General features: G+C 39.8%; 1 protein-coding gene across 2 annotated transcripts in view; it reads left to right on the top strand.

Annotated features, from left to right (window-relative positions):
- kdm4b (lysine (K)-specific demethylase 4B) overlaps nt 1-6,011 on the top strand; it is a 37,825-nt gene extending 31,814 nt beyond the window's left edge. Inside the window, exons 19-22 of one of the 2 annotated variants that reach the window (XM_075485603.1) lie at nt 53-229; nt 632-751; nt 2,559-2,651; nt 3,545-6,011. In XM_075485603.1, coding sequence (XP_075341718.1) covers nt 53-229; nt 632-751; nt 2,559-2,651; nt 3,545-4,066 — 912 coding nt within the window. In that variant the 3' untranslated portion in view covers nt 4,067-6,011. Of the gene's footprint in view, nt 1-52; nt 230-631; nt 752-2,558; nt 2,652-3,544 lie in introns of those variants that run through there. The other variant, XM_075485604.1, reaches the window with a different exon arrangement.
- Nucleotides 6,012-12,530: the final 6,519 nt, after the last annotated feature.

The raw sequence follows: 12,530 nt of genomic DNA, 5'->3' as shown, positions 1-12,530 counted from the left end.
TAAATATCAGTTCTGATCCCGGACTGTGGGTTTATTTTTTTTCCCTCTTAAGCCTCGAGTAGCACCCAAAGCCTCGCAGGGTGTGGACCTGGGCCAAAAGGTGATCGGTCGCAATAGCGACGGCTGGTACTACCCCTGCACCATCATCGGCATGGCAACGCAGACATTCTTTGAGGTCAACTTTGATGACGGCTCATACTGCGACAACTTGCACCCAGAGAACATTGTAGTGAGTGCTCTTCACTGTTAAATCAACTTCCTGCCTGCGTACAACTCGTGGATGAAAAATCTTATTTTCACTTGAGATGCCTTGAAAAATCCTAGCAACTGATTTTAGAAGTAATCGCTTCATATAAATGTAAATGACCTTTTTATTAGATTTCAAGTTGGTAACAAACAAAAACTTAACAACAATGAGTCGTAAAAGGAATCAAATCTACCCATGAGCAGTTTGAACTAAAACTATCTGAGGTGATATTCCAAACATAAAAAAGATGTATTGAACCAATTGACCTGCTCATAAACTCAAAATTCATATCGTATCGAAATGAGTTTCAGGTCCAGGTAATTAATTTTCTCTCTTCTCTGCTTCCTCTACTTTCTTTCTTCTTTTCTCCCCTTCCCCCTCCAGAGTCATGACTGCCTGCGTAACGGTCCTCCCGAGGTGGGGGAGCTGATTGTGGTCAACACACCTGATGGCCAGATCCTCAATGCTTCCTTTGTCAAACCGCATATCCACAAGCTCTACCAGGTGAGGAAAAGACCATTAGCCTTGTTTGCTGACAGGTTACTATCCTTTTGTCTATTGTGGAGTCGAATATGGGATCAAGAGTCACCATTTAGGTAGAAGTTAATCAGTTAGGTGTGTAAGTGGACGGTGGGTCTGAGCAGCCTGAATAATTCTCTGGAGGAAGTATCTATACATCTGTGTATCGGATGAAAATGTATCGCCCTTTCAAGGTCAAACCAAATCACTCACTTCACTCTAAATACAGCATTACTTTTTGTGTTTGATCTTATACTCCCTCAGAATGACTTTAGATCACTCAACCTGTTAACTTTTGCCAACACTTTTTCTACCTTCGGGTTAGGCACCCAGATTTGATTTTTAATGAACGTGTAAAAAGTGTTGCTGCACACCATAGATTGTGGTGGAGCATAATGATACAGTGTGGATTCAAAAATACCACTGGTGCATTTTAGGAAATGTATCGAGCAAAAATCTGCATGTTAGTACTGGAAAAAAACACAAATCCCTGCCGGGTGCAACATAGGATTTTAAAGGAATCCTTCTGGTTGTTGTTGGCGTTCGTTCCAGACATGTTTGTTTAAAGGATAAGACCGGTTTTTTGACATTGGGCCCTTGATTTCACATTATAACATGATGTTCTACTCACCCCTGCTTGTTGTTGAACATTTGGAGCTGTTCCGAAGATATTCGCGAGGCGTCTGGCTGCTCTCTTGAGATATTCGGCCATGAAACGGTTTCCTATGGGCAAGCTTATACAGGCACAAACTATGCTGTTTATAATTTATTAATTACTCTACACTAGCACTGATAACGTGGAGGTGCGTCGCTTACTTAAAAAAATCCGGGTTATTGTAATTTTGATTTTTTTGTCGTAAAGTGGGTGTAACTGACGTCCTCGTCTGCTACTGCCACAGACAGCCCACAGACCTGCTGCCTATTTATTCATTCGGCTAAAATTCAAAATTAGTAACCCGGATTTTTTTAAGTAAGCGACGCACCTCCACGTTATCAGTGCTAGTGTAGAGTAATTAATAAATTATAAACAGCATAGTTTGTGCCTGTATAAGCTTGCCCATAGGAAACCGTTTCATGGCCGAATATCTCAAGAGAGCAGCCAGACGCCTCTCGAATATCTTCGGAACAGCTCCAAATGTTCAACAACAAGCAGGGGTGAGTAGAACATCATGTTATAATGTGAAATCAAGGGCCCAATGTCAAAAAACCGGTCTTATCCTTTAACGTTTCCGTCTTATTTAGTCAGATGGCAAGTGTGTCGGTTCACTACAAACGCAGTTTTATTTTTCAGTCTCTGTCTTTCATCTGTTTGAGATGCTACTGTGTTGTGCAAAAAAAAAAAAAAAAAAAAAAAACAAGCTTCCAGCTGCTCAGTGAGTTGGTCACCACCCTGACCTTATCCCCTTTGAATACCACTTTTTTAAATCTGCATTTAGATATTTATATTACTCATTCAGTGAGCAGCTTTGGTTAAGTGCTGCGGTCAAGGACACTTTGATGAGAGCGCGTGGTTGTTGATCGAGCCGGTTGTTGCACTCAGACAGGCGCAGGCTACCTCTTGAGCAGATGTTTAAGTTTTTCTCTCTTTTCCACTAATGGATGTGTCCCCTTTTGTTATGCAACAGTATTGTTTCTTGCACGTGTAGACTCATAATGAAGTGTATTTTAAATTATTCTTATTATTTTTTTCAACCCCTTCTTTTTTGCCCAACTTTCTCTCTGAATTTACAGATGGAAATAAATCCTGGAAATGTGATTTGATTAATTCATTGTTTTTATCATGTCTGTGTAGGTTGAGTTTCAGGACCAAAGTCAGCTGATCCTCAAACACTCGGAGATCTATCATCTGGACCATGAATTACCCAAACGGGTCAAAGCCCGACTGGTGAGTATTTACCAACACTCTGCTTCCCGCTGCCCTCACGCACCAATCTTTCTGTCTCGTTTCAAAAATAGACTACGCTTTAGCAGGAGAAAAAACAGGAGGACAAGGCATCTCAATCATGGCTTGTATTGTGTAGTAAAAGGAAATTAAAGAAGCTGCAGTTGAAACGGCCGTTCAATCAAACAACCAACAGAGGATGAATGGCCTGTGTGTGGAAAAAATGTGTAGGTTGTTAGTTACTAGTTAGTTACTTTCTAGAGGATATCTACAGAGAGCTGCGAGAGTCGCTTTCCATCAGCATTTTTTTGTCAGAAGAAGTGCATGTTGACTCGAGATTGACGATTCTCAAGATTGACTTGAGATTGCAATTAATTTTCTTTATAGCTTGCACGTGTCATCACAAAATTCACAGATTTATTACTTATGTTTAAGTAATAAATCAAATGATGTATGAATGAGCTGGTTGAGTCGATGTGGACGGACTTGAGCGCACTCCTCCAAAAACCTAACTACGTATAGCCCTCAGAGATGGTGCCGATGTTCCGGAAAACCCAAATTATTTCAACTCTTAGTTTCACTCCATCACAAATACAATCTTTGTCCATTAGTACTGTTGGTTTATTAATCCTTAAGGTTTCAAAACACTTGTCTGTTAATAGCTAGGGGATGTCATGGTGGTCATGTGCACCAGTTTTTAATGTAGTCATTGCTGTTAAACCGCCACGTTCTTTAAATGCTGATAAGGAGGAGAGGGAGGCTCCATCGTTCTTGTGTCTTTTTCATCTCTCCAAGAGAAACTACGATACAAGGAAGAGACACAAATTAGAGGAAGCAACGAGACATGTTTAGCATAGGGAAAACTCTCTCCTTATAAAATGTGGTCTGTCTTTCAGGCTATACCGGCAAAACAGGAGGAGGTTTCCTCAGCAGATGAAGCCCAAGCAGCTAAACGCCCTCGCCTGCCCTCCGATTCAGCTCCACCTACCGATACCCCCATGGAGATGATCAGTGCATCCGTTTGCCCTCAAACCGCGGCCCCGTTAGCAGCACCAGATCCAGATCATCACAGTATTTGTACGCCACCAACCTTGGTGTCTCTGTCTCATCCCACCATGACCCCGCAGGAGGCCCCTGTCCCTTCCAGTGGCAGTCGGATGGCTGCAGAGACCCCTATGGACACCCTCACCAACGCTTTTGCACAGTCGCCTCTGGTCTCTGACCCCACGCTGACTCCACAGTCCACCCCTTTTCAGGCCACTTTGAACTCTGACCCCCTTCTGTCTGTCCCGTCCCCTCCGCCTCCTCACCTGCACATGTCTGACAGCTACACACCCAGCAGTGGCTACGTTTCCTACATGGAAACACTCCTTCACTCACATTTTCCTCAGGACAATGGCTCCGGCTCCCTGTATTAAAACCAGCTCCAATATGTTATTACTCAGCCATTGGAGGCTGAGCCAATCAGGAAGTAAGCTAATGGAGGTGGACTCTGAGTGCTGTATTATTGGACAAATATTTCCTTCACCTGCTCCAAGAGCTGTGGGCAGGAAGAGGAAACGACATAGATTCACAAGCACTCTTTTATTGCATGTTACTTTTCTATTTTTGAGTTGAGGTATTTGCAGTGGTGCTTTAGTCTGAGCTGAAGCAGCAGCTAAAGAGCACATTTTTATTTTTTTTAAATTTTTTTTTTTTTTTTTTTTTTTTTTTTTTTATACTGTATTGCTTTTTGTTTTTGGTCCGCTGCTGTGTGTTCTTTTCCTTTATTTTAATATAAATATGTCTTTGGGTGGCATCAACTCCATACCTCGTTGCATTTATTAAGTAACAGCACACTTTCAGTCTTCTTTCTATAGGAATCTTATTGTTTTGTGGCCTCTCCGCAATGAGGCCACGGTGGAGACAAACTCTGCTTTTCTTTTCTAAATCAAGTAACCAGCAACAAGATATCTATTTTTCAACGCAGCCAATCATGGCTTGGAAACTTGTAGGATCAGTGTCACATCTACAGGACGTTTTTCAGTGAGGCGTTTTCTTGACAGACTGCACGAGGTAAATGGAGAAACTGGGTTTAAAAAAAAAGATAAATATATTGTAGCGGGAACTCAGTATTTAAATGTCTTAGTCGAATATTGAAAGAAATATTTGTAATAGAAGAAAACCGTTGAATGCAAACACTAGTAGATTTGTCTGCAGAATGCATTACATTTTGTGAAGATGTCACAGTAGTTACCAGATGGCATCTTTATGTATTGACGTCATTTGGCGCCTCCATTATTATATATATATATAATTATTATTATTATTTTTTTTTTTTTACACCAAAATCGTCTCAGGGTTCCTACATGTGGAAGATGAATTTTGACACCCAGGTCTCCACACAGTTTAGGACATGCAGGACTACCCAGAAGTGTCCCAAACTCATAATTAGCTTGCGAATGTCTGTTTCTTACCAGTTTATATTTGCTCCTGTTGTTCTGCAGTTTGTCCACTGAACTAACTGATGTATGTCTACCGTCACATAGCTACTGTTAGCACTTCAACAGGCCCGAAACGATGCGTCTGTTTAAAGAGTATAAGGATATAATGAAAAAGGAAAATATGTAGGAACCCGGAAATCTGGATATACGGCACCCTTCTTGGTTGATTTGTATGTACAAATCACTATTGTAATTTGCTGTACAATGTCTGTTTTTTTTTTTTTTTTTTTTTTTTTTCTATGAATTGTTCCCTTTACATGTTCTTTTTCTGAACTGAACTCACAGATTTAGCCATGCCATGAATATTCAGAAATTTCTTCTCTGCAGGTTTTGCAGGCATATAAAATGGTTTGTACTGATAAATGTTGTTTTTTTTTTTTTTTGTTTGTTAATGATATAGAAGGAAAAAAGAAAAGTACCCCCCGGTATGGCCATTCTGTGTTATACAGGTGCTACAGACATACTCCACTACTGATACTATCCCCTTGTACATACCGCAGTCCTTGTGTTGTGAGTCAAATTTGTAAATGCTACACATTTCTTCTCCCCATTTTCAAGTTGAAACTGAAATATTTGAACAGAGATACGTTTCCAAACTGAGATCCAAAAGGACAAGTGGGTTGCTAGTTGCCATCTCTTGTGTTTTTCATTTTTTTTTTTTTCTGTCTATTCAGTTGCTTCAAGAAAAAGTAGTCGGGAGAAAACTACTTACATCTTCTAATTTCTGTTGTAATATGGGTGGTCACTGTATGTGTACAGTTGTATCAAGCTTTGACGTTAGTTTTAATTTTCTGGGAATTTAAGTCTTGATAAATTATGCAGCTCACATGTCAGTGAATTAAATAAATCATGGTGCAATATTGCCCAGTCCCCTGTGTAACATCTGCACTTGTGATCTATAAATCTAATCGCCTCAAATTGACGGCAGCTGCCCTGCGATTTGCTCAGAAGTGATGCCAGCAAACTCCAGAGCTTTGTCAGGAACGGCAACAGTTGCCTCTCCCGTATTTCATGCGCCTCCTCCTAAATCAGCACATCCTGCCTCTTCAGAACACCTCGTCTCTGGTAATTAATTTCTCACACCTTTGATAGATACTTCTTATCACAAAAAGCACATGCTAGGTTCACCTCAGGTTGTGGGCGCATGACTGCAAAACCTCCACATTACCGGCAGGAAAACGACACGCATCAGCCTTAAAATTAGGAGATTCGATATATTCCAAGTCAAAGTAAGGTTTTATAGCTTAAGGTATATTTTTGGTTTAAAATTAAAAAAAAAAAACTGCTCTCGAGGCTCTTTTAAGAATGATGCCCTGTGGATTTAATGAGTTTAACGGGCATTAGATTGTTTTCAGTTGTTGCGCTGCTATCTGTGTAATAAGCAGTGTCAAATTTACTATGTATGGACAGAAGAATTTCTCATCTATTAACAAAAACAAAGCAACAGTATATTTATATAAGTGATAGCTAAGGTTGCACTTCTGTATGTCAAAAATAATTACCTCCAGTATTAGATTGCTTTGGTGTTTCAGTCACATTGATTTGGTGCTTTTGGCATATTTGATATTCATTTAATCGGGACAAATAGGTGAAAATAAGTTTGAAAGTTTAAAAAAAAAAAAAAAAAAAAAAAAAAGGTGCATTATTTCACATCATGCCCTTTACATTCCACCTTATTGCTCCAAATAAATGCGTTCCCCGTTGATTTATTCAGTAATGGTGAAAACTGATGGGAACGGACGTTACCTTGTCTGAAAGGCAAATGTACATCACAAAGAAACATCTTCTCCCTTCTGAGATGCGTAAATGGCAGTGCAAACACCAGCCCTGCAGTGGCTCATTGGCAGGAATCGTGTCACATTAAGCACACAGCAGGGAACCATGTCGTTGGGCTTTCTTCCTGGACAAGTTATTTATACATGGTATATGTAATTAACAGGAATCTTCTGCTATTTGCGTAACGTGAAACTTCTACCAAATTAGGGGCAAAAAAACCTACAAGGTTTCTGACATGGAAATACGATGGTGCGGATGAACGGAGTTGGCTGCCTTTTTGAGCCTGGAGATGTTTCTTTCTATTCTGCTTTTTTTTTTATTTTTTTATTTTTTTATTTAAGTTGAACAGCCCGAGTGCACAATGTGAACATGTTTTTATTCAAAATCCAAACAATGATATGGAAATACAAATTATCAGTCATGAGGTTTTCTGTTGCACAGAGTGGCTCTTTCATAGTTTCATAGAATCCGGTTCATGCTTAGAGATATCAATGTTTTTTTTTTTTTTTTTTTTTGTCTGCCTGTTGCACGCCGCCACTTATATCAAGGATGCAGACAAAGATGTACATGGGCAGGTGATGCTCCACTTGTCAAACTTTTTAACCCACAGTAGTTTGAGGGCTTCATGCTGTCAGCAATAATTTGTTTCTGGGGCTTGTTTCTGAATCGATTGCAAGGAGTGTTTCCTTATTCATGAAAAATGGATGCAGCATGAAGTTTCAGAAATAAATTTGTTGTTGTATATTTAGGCATGTCCTACAAGGCTATGACCTGGATGATTCGTGAATTATGTAAATCGAAGGAAACGAGTTGCAGATGACAGCTGGCATGTCGCAGCTTTGTTAAAATTGGTTTGTTCATTTGCTGGTACTTTCCATGCAGATGGATATTTAACCGATCCAAGATAGACATTTTAGACTGATAAAATGTGAAAATTTACTGATTTGGTTATCACACCAAAAGTTAGTGTGGCGCAGAGGGGAAGAATGACATTAATACAAAAGTATAAACAATTCCAACCATTTTCTATCAATGTTTTCTTCCTTGTGTTCTGACACAGAAACATGATTCACTTAAAGTCTCCAGAGTTGAGAACGTTTAAGTTTGAAAGAAACACAATAAGTGAAGAAGTTAAAGGGAAGGTCACTAATGGAGGGGACGAAATCTTTGTGTTTTGGGCAATTTGTTGATATGGGCATTAGCTCTCCTTCACACACAGAAACTCACATTCTAACACTACTAGCTGTGCATATGTCACGCCTGCATCGCCCTCGCTGGATCAGGGTGCCTATTAACATTCTGAAGTGGCTGCCATCTCTTTGCAGAGGATCTGGGGACGTGCCAGCTTGGCAATTACTTTAACAACTCGAGAGTTTGATTTCTTTTTTTCAGCTGAACCCAGCCAGGGGTAAAACTAAGGAGAAACACGAGGAAGGGGACTCCAAAGGACAAAAGTTTATGCCTGGCCATCTGTGGGAGCAAGAAAGTCTCTTGCTCCCACAGATGGCAAAAAAAAATTTTTTTTTAGCAATAAAAACCAGACTTTTAGAAGAACAGGATGTGTTACTGCTGCTGGAGAGACCATACATGCCTGTATGGGCAGAGTGCGTGGCACCTGGTGCTGGCGTGTCCATGAAAATGTCCTTCAGACTGACTTTAAAACCTCTAACCTAATGGTTGACTATCAGGCTGCTGAATGGCTTGCATGAAAATGTAAAGCACTGAATGCAGTGGGATCTAATTGCAGTTGAAAGTAGCAATTATGTTGACAAGCTGGTTGATATGACAGGCTCCATTATGGCCTTAAGCTTTTATTACATTTCTGCCTGGTAAATCACATCACTGAAGCAGTATCCCCATAATGACTTAGTCGAGCTCAATCTGTCTGCACTGTCTTTCAGAGGATAAGACTGAATAATTGAAGGAGCCTCATCTTTATGAACTCCAAATATCAAAGACTTAGCAGGGACTTGACCATGCATGCCTCGTCTCTACCATATCCACAAAGAAATTCCCCCCGATGGCAAGAAGCACCTACAAAAACTGATGTAAACAGTCAACTGATCGCTTTTGCCAAAACAAGCTCTACCGTCATATAGTTGGAGTGTTAGTCAAGTTATCAAGAATAAATGTCAGAAAAGCACAAACATACTCCAACCTTGAGGATACATCGTAAAATTTTGTTCATGGATAAGACCAAGTCCAGAATTAATCCAATGGTCAAGGTCAAAGGCCGAATCTGATTTAGATAGCATTAAGTTGGCCATAGTAGTTTATGATTACATTAAATTTGCAACTAAAGCAACAAAGCAGTAAGAGTCCCTATAAAAAACCATTGAATAGGAATAAATGTTCCATAGAACAGAAAAGCAGTGCAAAAACATTACAAAACAATTTATTTGGGTGTCATACCTGGATTTAAAAGAGGAGGGGAGGTGATCTTAAGCAGCATTGGGAAAATGGTCCGAGTGTTGGTGTATGGAGAGGTAAACTGTTCCACAGTGTTTACCTCTAGATCTCAGAACATCTAAGACCAACAGTCTGGTTGAGCAGTGCTCTCACTGGAGGGGGAATGTCAGGGAGATCTAAGATGGCACAAATCCATTAAACACTTTTAAAGTAAGCAAAAGATACTTAAAATTCAAGCTGGAAACAGACAGGAACCAATGAAGGGATGCCAAGAGAGGGATGTTGTCTGTTAAAAGACAAGCTCCTGTGTTCTGAATTTGAATACATAGAGAATGTAAAACAAGATACGCTGTTTTCAGGGGGGAAACGAGCTGATAATAAGCATTAATTATACTCTCTTTGTGGAAAGATATTGCCACGATTACAGACTTGACAGCTGTTAATCAGCATGCTCTTCTTATTACATCTAGTTTTGTGCCAAGTTATTACCTGGCTCCTCCCTCCCCCTCATGCATCGACTCATTACTCCATCAACTTATTTCTCTCTCGCCTCCTCTGCTGGCTTCACAAGTAGGAGGGTTTGACACAGGAAGGAAGATGGGGAAAGAGATAGGGGACTATCCCTGAAAATGATCATAAAATGATTGAAATACTATGTGAATTCACACATCTCTTCATCAACAATTGTCATGTGGGTTGACTTGCCAACATAAGTGACAGGTGGTGCTAAACTTTCCTGCAAAAGAAGGCAGAACAAGACAAATAAAATCTCTGAAGTCAAAAATCCTACGATGGAAAAGAAACCGAATAGATTAATGTCATGAAAAGCCTTCAGACAGAGCTTGGTGAGCAGTTGAAATTTTGAAAAGTTAGTGGCTGGTGGAATATTTCCAGGACCATCACTGTGTGCACTCAGATCACTTAATCTCCATACATCATCATCATTCATTCAACTTGCTTCCACTCCACATAATTACATTCACATTATATGCCTATCCCAGTTTTACACCTCGCCTGAGCATAACTAATGTCTGCTCCAAAGATAGTTAGTTTGTAGGTAACGGTTACACAGCTGGAGCATTACTTCACTGAAAGAAAACGGAACCCAACCAATACAAGGACCTTCTTTGTGGAAAACATGTTTTTGTTCTTGTTTGATTTTACCAACTGGCTCCACTATAAAGATCAAATAGGTTATAATTGTGATGAAAACGTCTAATTCCATTTCTGGCCTGGTGTTGAGGTCAGTCCTTCATTTGGGTAAACTTTACTGTGGCGAGCCAGTACTTTTCAAAAGCTATCTCCCATTTCTTCATATTTTGCTTCCGTGGAGCCAGATTTGTTCGGTGTTTTTTTAAAGTGGTCTTGAGCAATAGTTTATCAGGCTTTCTGAAGTATTTCTTTGGACTCTGGCTGCTTTTCATTCATTTTCCAGTCATTCAAATTCATTCCGTGTCCAGTCCTTGTACCTCACCATTTTCAGAGGAGTATGTTTATTTATGACAGCCACTTAACACTAACCTATGAATCATTAAAGCATGAAAAGGGCACCTAACTCAAGGAATGTTTGTGAACTAGTGTTCTGAAAACTTAGCAAATAAATTTTGATTTGAACCTTTAGGGTACTTTGTTCCAAGCAGCCTGTCACAAAGACACCTGATGTGTTCCCATTTCTTTTGTTGTTTACCAAAGAGCTACTAGCTGAAAATTTGTCATAGCTTACTTAGCATGGTGAACATTATGCTCTAAGGGAAAAAAAAGAGAAAGAAAGTAGATTCTGGGGAAGTGAAAAAACTAAAGAAAACATGCCAAGCCCACAGCAGAATAGTGTCTAAAAGTTATGCCCATAAAAAAAAGCAAAAAATGGGTAAAAAACAATCCAGCAAAGGTCTGACACAGGACCTGAAAGATGTTTCGGCTTCTTCAGTTGATCCATCTTCACTGAAGCCTCATAAGAAATGGTCTCTGTGGAAGGGTAGCTGTCAAGAAGCCGTTTCTTAAGGGAGGGAAACAGGGAGAAAAGGCTGAGGTATGCCAACATGGAGAGTTAAATCCTCCCCAGAGCCCAGACCTCAACACTATCGAAGCAGTGTGGGACCATCTAGACAGAGAACGAAACAAAAGGCAGCCAACATCCAAAGAAGAGCTTTAGAGAGTCCATCAAGAAGCCTGGAGAACTATTCCCAAAGATTACTTAAAGTAATTACATGAAAGTTTGTCTTAGAGACTTCAGACTTAGTTAAAGAATGACAGTGGTCATACAAAATATTGACTTTCAAGCTCTTTAGAGTTATAGAAACTGTTTTCCTGTTATATACTACATTTCCATTTATGCTTGTATTTCAATACAATATGTAAAGTATTATTTCTGGCCACTTGCACTAGGTGAGCTTCTGAGTGTGTCCAGTTACACCCTGATATCATTGAAATGAAGGGTGATTCCGTACTACACATATTTGTGTGTGTGTGTTCTATACAAAGTTCTATACAGGATAACACAAAGCAAACTAATATCAAACACAATTCATCGACACCAGCATTAAAGGCACTGAAACTGCCTACAACCTTTTTAAAATTAATTTACTTAATTTCTTTATTACTTACATCTCACGCTGGATTGTCAATGCCTTTTATGCTATATAAAATGGATGTTATGCAGTTGCAGATCAGTTTTATACCACATCACTTTCTCCAAATGTGTTAGGTTTCTTTTATTCTGGAAGGAAACTATTTGTCCTAAATATCTTAACTTTGAGATGCAGTCCTCCTGCTCTTGCTCCTGATGCAATTAACTAAAAAAAAGGAGGTAGATGCTTGTTCGAGAACTAAATTAAAAAACAAAAAAGCGGTGCCGGTAAGTGCCGGGCCACATTAATGAAGTGAATCTTCATCCAGTCGCACACAACAAATAAATGGCCACCCCTTGAAGCTCTTAATCGGCCCATTAGTCTTTGAGCGACCACAGCCTCGTCTTTTTTCCCCCTCAGTGTCTCATTCCCTTTAGACTGGACCACATACATCCATCACCACGTATTTGCATGCCGACCACACACGCTGACAGAGCTGAGTGCACAGCTGGAGATGCTACATCATATTTACTCCTTTACTGGAGTAATAAACACGGCTCTCCTCATCTCGAGCCACTTGTGTCCCTCTCTCCATCATTTAAATACCTTGATTAATCCTTCTTTCCACCACTAACCTCAAAACTCAT

This window comes from Odontesthes bonariensis, chromosome 15, assembly GCF_027942865.1.
Source record: "Odontesthes bonariensis isolate fOdoBon6 chromosome 15, fOdoBon6.hap1, whole genome shotgun sequence".
Classification (NCBI taxonomy): domain Eukaryota; kingdom Metazoa; phylum Chordata; class Actinopteri; order Atheriniformes; family Atherinopsidae; genus Odontesthes; species Odontesthes bonariensis.
This window is presented reverse-complemented; position numbering and strand designations above follow the sequence as displayed.